The 13,851-nt window shown below is 48.7% G+C and overlaps 1 protein-coding gene across 1 annotated transcript in view; it reads left to right on the top strand.

Moving 5' to 3' along the window:
- Positions 1-13,851, top strand: part of ube2f (ubiquitin-conjugating enzyme E2F (putative)) — a 152,290-nt gene that overhangs the window by 48,837 nt on the left and 89,602 nt on the right. Inside the window, exon 2 of the mRNA XM_078229062.1 lies at positions 2,606-2,744. Within this exon, the coding sequence (XP_078085188.1) occupies positions 2,627-2,744 (118 nt within the window). The 5' untranslated portion in view covers positions 2,606-2,626. The remainder of the gene's footprint in view (positions 1-2,605; positions 2,745-13,851) is intronic.

Genomic DNA, 13,851 nt, shown 5'->3' with positions numbered 1-13,851 from the left:
CCCCTAAACACTGAGAAGTTCAATGTACATTTAAAGTAGCCTCTCCTTGACTTGGAGGAGTCTGACTATAACTGAGAGCAATGTATCCCCACTTGCCCATTTGGAGCACAATGTACTGTCCAGTTGGGTGTGAGTATTGCTGGCTGGGCCACATTTATTGCACATTTCCTGTTGCAGCTGAGAAGGTGTTGGTGAGTCACCTGGAACCATTGCAGTCCCACCTGCTGTCTATGGACTCGATTGCTGTTAGGAAGAGAGTTTGACTGAGGATCAGGATTTTGACTGAGGGATCCTGTGTATGCTTAGCTCTGTTTGCTTCACTAATGCAAAGACTTCATTTTAAGATAATTCTGCCTATGCAATTACGTTTAAATGCTAAGCTTTTAAAGTGAACTTGACCACATTTTAAAACACAGCAGGCACGCCGGGATTAGCTGGAACAGTTGACTGCATTTTTTGAAAGTACAATGCCACCAGTAACAGACCTTTTCATAAGCCAAAACAAAGATTTCATAGAAGCTTCTGCAAGTTGTTTATGCAGCTTGAGACAGCATGTGCCGAGCAACTTCATCACACAGACAATGAATCTCATATATTGTAGTTTTTAGCTTATGGTTTAATTTTGGGTCAAGTCTGTTCTCAAGACTTGTTCAGTATGTTTGCAGTTCTTTGACCAGTACATTACTGGCTTTTGCCAGTCTATCTCCCCCTCTCTCTCTGTCTCCCCCTCTCTCTCTGTCTCCCCCTCTCTCTCTGTCTCCCCCTCTCTCTCTGTCTCCCCCTCTCTCTCTGTCTCCCCCTCTCTCTCTGTCTCCCCCTCTCTCTCTGTCTCCCCCTCTCTCTCTGTCTCCCCCTCTCTCTCTGTCTCCCCCTCTCTCTCTGTCTCCCCCTCTCTCTCTGTCTCCCCCCTCTCTCTGTCTCCCCCTCTCTCTCTGTCTCCCCCTCTCTCTCTGTCTCCCCCTCTCTCTCTGTCTCCCCCTCTCTCTCTGTCTCCCCCTCTCTCTCTGTCTCCCCCTCTCTCTCTGTCTCCCCCTCTCTCTCTGTCTCCCCCTCTCTCTCTGTCTCCCCCTCTCTCTCTGTCTCCCCCTCTCTCTCTGTCTCCCCCTCTCTCTCTGTCTCCCCCTCTCTCTCTGTCTCCCCCTCTCTCTCTGTCTCCCCCTCTCTCTCTGTCTCCCCCTCTCTCTCTGTCTCCCCCTCTCTCTCTGTCTCCCCCTCTCTCTCTGTCTCCCCCTCTCTCTCTGTCTCCCCCTCTCTCTCTGTCTCCCCCTCTCTCTCTGTCTCCCCCTCTCTCTCTGTCTCCCCCTCTCTCTCTGTCTCCCCCTCTCTCTCTGTCTCCCCCTCTCTCTCTGTCTCCCCCTCTCTCTCTGTCTCCCCCTCTCTCTCTGTCTCCCCCCTCTCTCTCTGTCTCCCCCCTCTCTCTCTGTCTCCCCCTCTCTCTCTGTCTCCCCCTCTCTCTCTGTCTCCCCCTCTCTCTCTCCAGTTTCTTTTGGCTTTCTGTAATGTTTTAATTTTAAATTCTGCTCAATAAAAGAAATTCAATGTCTCAGTGCTGTCACCGTCTATTCTGGGGAATGAATGGACCTTACATTGACCAACGATAGTGAAGGAATGGTGAAATATTTCCAAGTCAAAGAGTGGTGTGTGATGTAGAGGAGAGCTTGTGCATGGTGGTGTTCCCGTGCATCTGCTGCCTTGATTTCTCTAGGAAATGACAGGTCTAGAAGGTGATGAGCAGTGTCCAATATCTAGGCATTTGATTGAGTGAGTTCCTCCTGTAAAGTCCAGGTTTTTAGAGCCATATACTCAGAAAATATTTCACAGGAACGTAGGATAAGATAAAACAGAGTGCGCTGTGATGGCCTGTTTTGGTCCTGTTATAGATTGCCATGCAATGGCCTGTTTCTATGCTGTGTGTAACACTGCAATTTGGTGGCCTGCGTCTGTGCTGTAACAGACTGTGGAAGAAAACTTTAGGCCTCTGATCTTCGGGTAAGCGTTCTCCAAGGCGGCCTTCACGACACACGACGGCACAGAGTCGCTGAGCAGAGACTGATAGCCAAGTTCCGCACACATGAAGACGGTCTCAACCGGGATCTTGGGTTCATGTCACACTATCTGTCACCCCCACGACTTGCCTGGGCTTGCAAAATCTCACTAACTGTCCTGGCTGGAGACAATACACATCTCTTTAACCTGTGCTTAACCCTCTCTCCACTCACATTGTCTGTACCTTTAAGACTTGATTACCTGTAAAGACTCGCATTCCAACTCGCATTTTGTAAATTGAGTTTGTGTCTTTATATGCCCTGTTTGTGAACAGAGCTCCCACTCACCTGACGAAGGAGCAGCGCTTCGAAAGCTAGTGGCTTTTGCTACCAAATAAACCTGTTGGACTTTAACCTGGTGTTGTGAGACTTCTTACTGCTGTAACAGACTGCCATGCGATGGCCTGTTTCTGTACTGTAACAGACTGATTTAATGAGTTATTTTAACTGTAGCAGACTGTAATCTGTTTCTGTACTGTAACAGGCTGTGTTTCACTAGGCTGGTTCTGTACTCTTGCAGAAGGGGAAATGATTATGAAAATTCTTTAACTCATTTTCAGATTCAAGAACGTGCATCAGCCATGTTGACTTTAGCAAAAAAGCTGAAGCGTGAAGAGGGTATGAAAGGGAGAGGCAACACAAATCCAGGGACAGACTCATCCCGTCGTGTGTCCATTAGAGATAAGCTGCTCATCAAAGGTGCGTGACTGCTCTCTGCTGCTCTGAGTTTTCTGGTTTCTCTAATACCCCCTGGCTAAATCAACGCCAACCCACATATTAGTGCGTGTCAGTCGGATGGAGCTTTTAAACAAGATTGTAATTAATTTAAAGGGTTTGTGCGAGTTAAGAAAAGAAGATGCGGATGTGAACATCCTTGTAAAGCCGCTGTATCAAGTATTTTTCTCTGGTGAAGGGGGCCTGTGACCATTCACAGTTTCCTACAAATCTTGGGCGGCATGGTGGCACAGTGGTTAGCGCTGCTGCCTCACAGCACCAGGGACCCGGGTTCAGTTTTGGCCTTGGATGACTGTGTGGAGTTTGCACATTCTGCCCGTGTCTGCGTGGATTTCCTCCGGGTGCTCTGGCTTCCTCCCTCAGTCCAAATATGTGCCAGTTAGGTGGATTGGCTGTGCTAAACTGCCCCTTAGTGTCTAAAGATGCGCAGATTAGCTGGATTGGCCATGCTAAATTGTCCCTTAGTGTCTAAAGATGTGCAGGATAGTTGAATTAGCCATGGAAAATTTGTGGGGTTACGGGGCTAGGGCGGGGAGAGGGCCTAGGTAAGATAATCCCTCAGAGAATTGATGCAGACTCGATGGGCCAAATGGCCTTGTCTGCACTGTAGGGATTCTATGCGTCTTATAACAGGAGGGTTAATGTACTGGAGGGAGGGGCTGGAGTGGGGGGGGTTAATGTACTGGAGGGAGGGGCTGGAGTGGGGGGGGTTAATGTGCTGGAGGAAGGGGCTGGAGTGGGGGGGTTAATGTGCTGGAGGGAGGGGCTGGAGTGGGGGGGTTAATGTGCTGGAGGGAGGGGCTGGAGTGGGGGGGTTAATGTGCTGGAGGGAGGGGCTGGATTGGGGGGGTTAATGTACTGGAGGGAGGGGCTGGAGTGGGGAGCGTTAATGTATTGGAGGGAGGGGCTGGAGTGGGGAGGGTTAATGTATTGGAGGGAGGGGCTGGAGTGGGGGGGTTAATGTGCTGGAGGGAGGGGCTGGAGTGGGAGGGTTAATGTACTGGAGGAAGGGGCTGGAGTGGGGGGGTTAATGTGCTGGAGGGAGGGGCTGGAGTGGGGGGGTTAATGTATTGGAGGGAGGGGCTGGAGTGGGAGGGTTAATGTATTGGAGGGAGGGGCTGGAGTGGGGGGGTTAATGTACTGGAGGAAGGGGCTGGAGTGGGAGGGTTAATGTATTGGAGGGAGGGGCTGGAGTGGGAGGGTTGATGAATTGGAGGGAGGGGCTGGAGTGGGGGGGTTAATGTACTGGAGGGAGGGGCTGGAGTGGGGGGGGTTAATGTGCTGGAGGGAGGGGCTGGAGTGGGAGGGTTAATGTATTGGAGGGATGTCGAATGGTTCTGTGGTGGTGGTGGTGAGGTTGGCACACAGCGATGTGGAGTCTCTCAAAGCTTCATGGATTTTCTTTTGCAATAAGCAGCTGAGTGGCAGGTGTTGGATTTGACTCCGAATTTGTACTGATTACTCCGACCTCAGCTCGGAAGGACGTACAGCCTCAGAACTGTAGGTTACAAATGTGAAAATCGACTGGCTTCCTGCCCTAGATCTCCCCTACGTGTAACCCCAACTCTTTTCAGAACAAATAGGAGAAGCCATGGACCATATGGCCTGCCCAGCCTGCCCCGCCATTCAGTACAGTCAGGGCTGATCTGTAGCCTCTTTCCCACCTACTGCCCCTTGATTCCCCGAGACACCAAAAAACTGGCAATCTCAGCCTTAACTATATTCAAAGATGGAGCATCCACAAGCCTCTGGTATAAACAGCTTTAAGGATTCAGATTGCTTTGCGGGAGAAATTCCTCATCCCAATCCAAAATGATTGAGCCCGTACCCTGAGACTGTTCTAGATTCCACAGCCAGGGAAAACAACCTCCCAGACAGAGTCTCCCCTGCCAAGGCCCTTCGCAATCTCGCGTTTCAGAGAAACCACCTCTCGTCCTTCTGAACACCAGAGGGTATAGGCTCAATCTGTCCAGAACATCCCTCTCATTCCAGGGACTAATCTAGGAACTAAACGTAAGCTCCTTTCTCAGGCTGGTCTCACACAGCGCCAGTATCATGTTCGCTGCCTAGACCTTTTTATAAGCTCAGTAATTATCCAGTCTCTTACGCAATGCTGCAATTGCTTTAGTTTTGATCATCACTTGTTCCAAGCATTTTGCATTCCAAGTAATCTCTATGGAGAAATTCCTATTTAATCCCCTCTTACTGTATATGGCTTTTAGTCTGGGATCCTGGCCTTGTGTTTCTGATTTCCCGAATGGAACTAAGTTGCCTCTCTCTGCTTACCTTATGTATTCCTTTTACTTTGTGTAAATTCCCTGTAATGGTTGGTTGGAACTCGCTCAGCCTGGGTTTCGATCCGTCGCAAAGTGCTATAAATCTGCATGTTCTCACATTAAATTTGAAAGGACAAGCGTAATGATGGATAATGAACTGCTGTTTGGCGCAAAGGACTGATCAGGAAGGTAGCTTGCCAGACTGTCATCCTTGCTTCTGATGTATTCCATTTATGGCCCGTTCTTGCTGACATGGGACTGGCGCTGTCTTGAATGTGCAGTTCACGCGTTGGGTTTGCGTGGTTGTTTAGTTCTGATGTCAGCTCGCAACCTGCCAGATTGGTTGTGTACATCCTCGTGGGTGGCACAGTGGTTAGCACTGCTGCCTCACAGCGCCAGGGACCTGGGTTCGATTCCCGGCTTGGGGTCACTGTCAGTGTGGAGTCTGCACGTTCTCCCCATGTCTGCGTGGGTTTCCTCTGGGTGCTCTGGTTTCCTCCCACAGTCCAAAAGATGTGCGAGTTAGGTGTATTGGCCATGTTAAATCATCCCTTAGTGTTAGGGGATTAGCGGGGTAAATATATGGGGTTATGAGGATAGGGTCTGGGTGGGATTGTGGTCGGTGCAGACTCGATGGGCTGAATGGCTCTCTTCAGTACTGTAGAGATTCTATGATTCTATGATATTGGGTTCTGGTCCTGCACACACAATGTTCTTGATCATGCTTGCATTGCTTCTGTTTTCCAGCTCCTTAAGCACATTTGAAAATGACCTTTTCCATTGCTGTGGGTTAGTGTGGTGGATCTGTGCAGCAGTTAGCACTGCTGCCTCACAGCGCCAGGGACCCGGGTTCAATTCCGGCCTCGGGTCACTGTCTGTGTGGAGTCTGCACGTACTCCCCTGTGTCTGCGTGGGTTTCCTCCAGGTGCTCCCGGTTTCCTCCCACAGTCCAAAGATGTGCGTGTTAGGTTGATTGGCCATGTTAAATTGACCCTTAGTGTCAGGGGGATTAGCAGGGGTAAATATGAGGGATTACGAGAATTGGGTCTGGGTGGGTTTGTGGTCAGTGCACTCGATGGGCTGAATGGCCTCCCTCTGCACTGTAGGGATTCTATTTATAGATCATTTAGGGAAGTGGTTGATAGATTAGCAGGTGCCTGGGCTTGTGGCAGCCTTTAAGCACAATGTCCTGTTGAGCCTTGGCTTTGTGATAGCCACTCTCCCCTCCTGAGTCAGACCGTTGTGGGTTCAAGCCACATTCCACTAGAGCTAACTATCCAGACCAACACGTAAGTGCAGCACTGAGAGTGTTGCAGCATTGTTGGAGGTGCTGTCTCTCACATGAGTCTGGACATATGTAAGAATAGCAACAATTATAATGTTACCAGAATTACAGCAGTCGGGAAAGATGGGGATTTGGGGCGAATAATATCAAAGGTTATGGGGAGAAAGCAGGATTAGGTTATTGAGTTGGATAATCAGCCATGGTAATGATGAATGGCGGAGCAGGCTCGAATGGCCGCCTCCTGCTCCTATCCTCTATGTTTCTATGAAACAGGTTGGGGCTTTTTTTCTTTGACTTGGAGGTGGCCTGATAGCAGTCTTGTTCAGTATGCTTTGAATTCTTTGACTCTTTGAATGGGTTGGCCAGGTTGGATGTGGAAAGAATATTTCTGCTGACAGTAAATCCAATACAAAAGAGGTCACAAAAGGTGGCGCAGTGGTTAGCACTGCTGCCTCACAGCTCCGGGGTCCCGGGTTCAATTCCAGTCTCGGGTCACTGTCTGTGTGGAGTTTGCACGTTCTCCCCATGTCTGCGTGGGTTTCCTCCGGGTGCTCCGGTTTCCTCCCACAGTCCAAAGATGTGCAGGTTAGGTTAATTGGCCATGCTAAATTGCCCCTTAGTGTCAAGGGGATCAGCAGAGGGGATATGTGGGGATACAGGAATAGGGCTGGGTGGGATTGTTGTCGGTGCAGGCTCGATGGGCCAAATGGACTCCTTCTGCACTGTAGGGATTCTATGATTGATTTTGTGATTTACGAGGTAGTTACTAATAAATCCAATTGGGAACTGAGAAATTTCTCCACTCCAAGTAGCTGGAATAAGGAAGTCAGTCTTGTAGGACGTGGCTGAGGCAAATAGTTTTGATGCTTTCAAAGGGGAAGTAATGAAATAGATGAGATAAAAAGAAATTGAAAGATATGTTGAAAGGTCGAGTTGAGGTAGCGAGAGAGTCCGAGTATAAACGCCAGCACAAACTAATTGGGCCAAACAGCCTGTTCCTGTGCTGTACATAGAAACATAGAGGGTAGGAGCAGGAGGAGGCCATTTGGCCCTTCGAGCCTGCTCCGCCATTCATCACCGTCATGGCTGATTGTCCAACTCAATAGCCTAATCCTGCTTTCTCCCCATAACCTTTGATCCCATTCGCCCTAAGTGCTATATCCAGCCGCCTCTTGAATACATTCAATGTTTTGGCATCAGCTCCTTCCTGTGGTAATGAATTCCACAGGCTCACCACTCTTTGGGTGAAGAAATGTCTCCTCATCTCCGTCCTAAATGGTCTACCCCGAATCCTCAGACTGTGACTCCTGGTTCTGGACTCCCCCCACCATCGGGAACATCCTCCCTGCATCCTGTCTAGACCTGATGGAATTTTCTAAGTCTCTATGAGATTTCCCCCCCCGCCCCTCATTCATCTGAACTCCAGCGAAAACAATCCTAACCTAGTCAATCCCTCCTCATACATCAGTCCCGCCATCCCCGGAATCAGCCGGGTAAACCTTTGCTGCACTCCCTCGAGAGCAAGAACATCCTTCCTCAGAAAAGGAGACCAAAACTGCACACAATACTCTAGGTGTGGCCTCACCAAGGCCCTGTATAATCGCAACAACACATCCCTGCTCCTGTACTCGAAACCTCTCGCAATAAAGGCCAACACGCCATTTGCCTAATTGTTGCTGAGGTTTTGAGAGAATTTATGGTTACAGAAGGTCACTAGTTCTGAGCTATGCGGCTGTTCTGTGGAGATAAGCTGATCCCTCTTGATTGCATTTTACTGCCATAAGACCAGTGACTTTTATCTTTCAGTTTGAAAATTGACTGTCACTGGGTTGCATGATACAAGTAGTCCCAGCTAGAATGCAGGATCATTCCTGCTGCACCTGCATGCTTACCTTCAGCGACTGGTGCACAAGGACACCCAGGTCCCGCTGCACACTCCCCTCTCCCAATTTACAGCCATGTCTGCGTGGGTACATCATATGTAACTTGAAGAATTCAGGGAGTCTGCAGTAACCTCATAGAATCATTGCATCCCCACAGTGCAGAAGGAGGCCATTCAGCCCATCGAGCTTGCACTGACAACAATTCCAACCAACGCCCTAATGACCCTGCTAGTCCCCATGACACTAAGGGTCAATTTAGCATGGCCAATCAACCTAACCCACACATGTTTGGAGTGTGGGAGGAAAGCGGAGCACCCAGAGGAAACCCACGCAGACACGGGGTGGCTGATAGTAATTCCTGTGAGGAGACTGCAATGATAGTAATGTCAGTATTAGCGTCACAAGTAGACTTACATTAACACTGCAATGAAGTTACTGTGAAAATCCCCTAGTCGCCACACTCATGCGTCTGTTCGGGTACACTGAGGGAGAATTTAGCACGGCCAATGCACCCTAACCAGCACGTCTTTGGATTGTGGGAGGAAACCGGAGCACCTGGAGGAAACCCACGCAGACACGGGGAGAACATGTAGACTCCTCACAGACAATGACCCGAGGCCGGAATTGAACCCGGGCACTGGCGCTGTGAAGCAGCAGTGCTAACCACTGTGCCACCATGCCACTAGTAGGCTAGTAACCCAGAGGCCCAGGTTAATGGCCTGGGGACCCGGGATCAAATCCCACCAGAGCAGCTGGTGGAATTTAAAACCAATGAATAAATCTGGAATTATAAAGCTAGTCTCAGTAATGGTGAACTTCTATTGTTTGATAATTATATTGCCAGCAATGGACTGACTCATAAAAATCTGCCAGCCTTCCTCCTCCTCCATTCTACCCAGCTGCGTTTGAGTGAGCGTCCATCTGTGCAGCAATCTTGTTTCAGATTTGGGTGATCAAACCCTGTGTGATCATCCCCCAGCTAGAGATCATCTCTCTGCAGCGGATGGTAGGAGTCTCGAATCAGAAGGAACAAGGCTGTGGGAGCCTGGAGGCCTGAGAAAGCACTTCTCTTGCTCATCTCCCCTGGGAAAAATATCCATCTGGGAGCCAAATGATACAAAAGCCAAGCTGCTGTGTGTCCGTCTGTCACTGCTCAGCTTCACGTAGCTTGTGGATAAATTATGGGAAAAGGCTCCAAAGTCTGGCTCTGTGTCGCAAATGCAGGATGGATTTGTCTAGTTATTTTGGTGACCTCGCACGAGATCATTTCCAGGGATGGGGAAGGGGTGGGTGGGGGTTAAGAATTCGTAACTCCAGACTCTCTATGGAGCTATCCTGCATTGCATTCCGTTTGAGCCACGTGCTCTGTGTTCCAGAGTGCAGCTGGGATTTCTGTCCATGTGAAATGGGATGCGGTTGAAATTAAAAATTGGTGGGGATTTCATTGCTACTAATGGCTTGAGTTTGTTTAGGATGTGCATGTTGGATGTTCTGGGAAGGCCATGCTGTAAAGAATGCTTTTATTAACAGGGGGTTTGAGTTTAAGAGCCGTGGGGTTATGCTGCAACTGTACAGGACCTTGGTGAGACCACATTTGGAATATTGTGTGCAGTTCTGGTCACCTCACTATAAGAAGGATGTGGAAGCACTGGAAAGAGTGCAGAGGAGATTTACCAGGATGCTGCCTGGTTTGGAGGGTAGGTCTTATGAGGAAAGGTTGAGAGAGCTGGGGCTGTTCTCTCTGGAGCGGAGGAGGCTGAGGGGAGACTTAATAGAGGTTTATAAAATGATGAAGGGGATAGATAGAGTGAACGTTCAAAGACTATTTCCTCGGGTGGATGGAACTATTACAAGGGGGCATAACTATAGGGTTCGTGGTGGGAGATATAGGAAGGATATCAGAGGTACGTTCTTTACGCAGAGAGTGGTTGGGATGTGGAATGGACTGCCTGCAGTGATAGTGGAGTCAGACACTTTAGGAACATTTAAGCGGTTGTTGGATAGGCACATGGAGCACACCAGGATGATAGGGAGTGGGATAGCTTGATCTTGGTTTCAGATAAAGCTCGGCACAACATCGTGGGCCGAAGGGCCTGTTCTGTGCTGTACTGTTCTATGTTCTATGAAGAACAGGCTAGATTTTACACTGGTGTGCAAGGACTGAGTTGTGGCTTCTTGCAAGGTCACAGAGTGTAAGACACAGGTTCAATCAACTTTGGCTGATTTGAATATTCTTCGCAAACTTTCAAGCGGGGATCTTATTTGGCCCTCGTGAAGAATAGCTGGAGTATGTATAAAAGCAAATTACCACAGATGTTGTTGTCAAAGCTTTAATAAAGGGTCATCTGGACTCAACGTCAGCTCCTTTCTCTCCTTACAGATGCTGCCAGACCTGCTGAGATTTTCCAGCATTTTCTCACCTGGAATATGTGTTCAGACAGATGAGGGGGGGGGGATCTCATAGAGACTTATAAAATTCTACCAGGACCAGACAGGGCAGATGCAGGGAGGATGTTCCTGATTGTGGGGGCGTCCAGAACCCGGGGTCACAGTCTGAGGATTCAGGGTAGACCATTTAGGACGGAGATGAGGAGACATTTCTTCACCCAAAGAGTGGTGAGCCTGTGGAATTCATTACCACAGGAAGTAGTTGATACCAAAACATTGAAAGTATTCAAGAGGCGGCTGGATATAGCACTTGGGACGAATGGGCTCAAAGGTTATGGGGAAAAAGGATTAAGCTATTGAGTTGGATGATCAGCTATGATCGTAATGAATGGCGGAGCAGGCTCGAAGGGCCGAATGGCCTCCTCCTGCTCTTATCTTCTATGTTTCTATGTAGTCTACAAAGAATGATTTAAGTGCGATTGGTGGCTTCAATTGGTGCTTCACTGCTTTGGGCATGGTTCTGCAGTGTCAGATCAAGAGGTGTGAAATCCTCCCCATGCTTCTTTCAGCCAAGTAGAGTTACAGTGAGGTGAAGCTTATGACCCCTAGCATGGCTTCCAAAGGCTTGGAACTCCTAGCGTGTAACAGAGAGGCTTCTTTCAGCTCGTGTGGATAGATCTGAGCTCTGGATGAGGTTGGATATATGGCAAGAAAGAAATGCTTACATGGAAGGCTACAGCCTAAAATAATGGGTTATTTAGCACACTTAGTGTAGTGAAGAATTAAAAATAGTGGCAATAGTAGGAAACTTTATAGTCAGGAGAATGGAATCATAGAATCCTACAGTGCAGAAGTAGGCCATTCGGCCCATTGAGTCTGCACCGACCACAATCCCTCCCAGTCCCTATCCCCGTAACCCCATGCATTTACCCTAGCTAGTCCCCCTGACACTAAGGGGCAATGTAGCACGGCCAATGCACCTAAACAGCACATCTTTGGAGTGTGGGAGGAAACCGGAGCACCCGGAGGGAACCCACGCGGACACGGGGAGAATGTGCAAACTCCACCCAGACAGCGACCCAAGCCGGGAATCAAACCCGGGTCCTGGCGCTGTGAGGCAGCTGTGCTAACCACTGTGCCAATAGACAGATCTTATCACCATCACTGCTTGGAAGTCCAATGTGGCACACTGTTTCCTGCATGAAGAGTATTACAGAATAGGGGGACAACAACTGCAAAAGACAGAGTTATGAGAGACTAGGGGGCTATAGGAATCAGAGATTTAGAATCAGACTGTATCTTAATATGAGGCCATTTGGCCTGCTGAGTCAGTGCTGTCTTTTTTTGAAGAGAAATCCATTTAATCTCATTCCCCAGTTCTTTCCCCATATCCCATGTACAAATAGGAAAACCCTACAGGAGAAAAATAATGCAGGGATTATCCCATATCCCTGCATTAATTTTCTCCTGTAGGGTTTTTCTATTTGCATATGGGATGTGGGTGTCACTGGCAAAACCAGCATTTATTGTCCATAAGATGGCAGTGAGCTGTCTTCTTGAACCTCTGCAGTCCATGTGGCGAAGGTGCTCCCATAGTTAGAGAGAGGGTTCCAGGATTCTGATCCAGTAACTGAAAGAACAGTGATACATTTTAATATCAGTATGGTGGGCAACTTGGGGAGAGGCTTGCAAGCAACGGCAAATTTAACCATCTCTCCCATTCAATGGCATTGCCATCACTGAATCCACATAAGGAGACCAAAACTGTTCACAATACTCCAGGTGTAGTCTCACTAAGGCCCTGTACAGCTGCAGTGAGACATCCTTGTTCCTGAGCCCTCTTGCAATGAAGGCCAACATACCATTTGCCTTCCTCACTGCTCGTTGCGCCTTGCTCCCAGTGACTGTATACTCTGACAGTTCTTGTAGTACATGTTTTATTCATTTAATCAGTTATCTAATGTGACGACCTTGCCTGCAAAGTGTCACTCTCCAAGGATTCTGCACAGTGGAGCTGGAAGGATGTTTACTTCAGTAATTATTCCCCTGAATTTGACATTTGATTCCTGCTGTTTGAATAGCTTTGCAACGTTCCCTCGCCTCAGCTTCTGTACCCTGGTCACTACCTCCCTCAGAGTCTCTTTATGAACTTTCAGTTTCATGGCCAGTTGAATTGTTGATGAGATTGCTGATCAAATCCTTCATCCTGAGGGAGGGAAAATCCGACTTGTCCTTCCAGCCACCTGAAATCATGCATTCTTCTGCCCATGCCTCAGTTACCCTAACAGTGACGGAACAGAATGGGCAATAGGTTGGTTATCAACATTCTCTATGCCATCGGCGGCACAGTGATTAGCACTGTTGCCTCACAGCTCCAGGGACCTGGGTTCGATTCCCAACTTGGGTCACTGTCTGTGTGGAGCCTGCACACGGTTTCCTCCCGCAGTCCAAAGATGTGCGGGTTAGGTTGATTGGCCATGCTAAATTAACCCTTAGTGTCCCGGGATGTGATGGGTTAGAGCGATTAGTGGAGTAACTAAGCGGGGATAGGATGGGATTGTTGTCGGTGCAGACTCGATGGGCTGAATGACCTCCTTCTGCACTGGAGATTCTATGTTTCATCCAATCGAAGTCCTTGTCTGTGGTCTTCCCTGCCTTCCCCCACACATGCACGTTCAGACACACACTAGTCTGCCATGTCGCTTGGCAGAAGGTTCCCCCTTGCCATGGCTGCCACCCACTCATGCCTAGTGACTCGACATGTGCTGGCCACAACAAGATCCTTGCAGTGCCAGTATCAGAGCTGCTGGTTGAGTGAAAGTGCTGGACAGAAGACAGAGAGTCGGGATAAATGGTTTTTTTTCTGGATGGCAAGAAGTAACGAGTGGGGGTGCCACAGGGTTCAGTCCTTGGGCCTCAGCTATTTACAACTATATTAACGACGTGGATACAGGGATAGAAGGCTCGGTAGCCAAATTTGCAGATGACACAAAAATAGGCGGGACAGTAAGTTGCAACGAGGAAATAAGAACCGTACAAATGGATATAGATAGGTTAGGAGAGTGGGCCAAAATATGGCAGATGGAGTTTAACGTGGATAAGTGTGAGGTCATGCATTTTGGCCGCAAAAATGGGAAGGCGACTTATTATCTAAATGGGGAGAGACTTCGAGGTGCTCCAGTGCAGAGGGATCCGGAGTTACAGAAAACTAGCAGCAGCTACAGCAGATAATAAAGCAA

The sequence above is a fragment of the Mustelus asterias genome, chromosome 14 (assembly GCF_964213995.1).
Source record: "Mustelus asterias chromosome 14, sMusAst1.hap1.1, whole genome shotgun sequence".
Lineage (NCBI taxonomy): Eukaryota > Metazoa > Chordata > Chondrichthyes > Carcharhiniformes > Triakidae > Mustelus > Mustelus asterias.
Note: the sequence above shows the minus strand (reverse complement) of the source record. Positions and strands in the feature narration are given on the sequence as shown.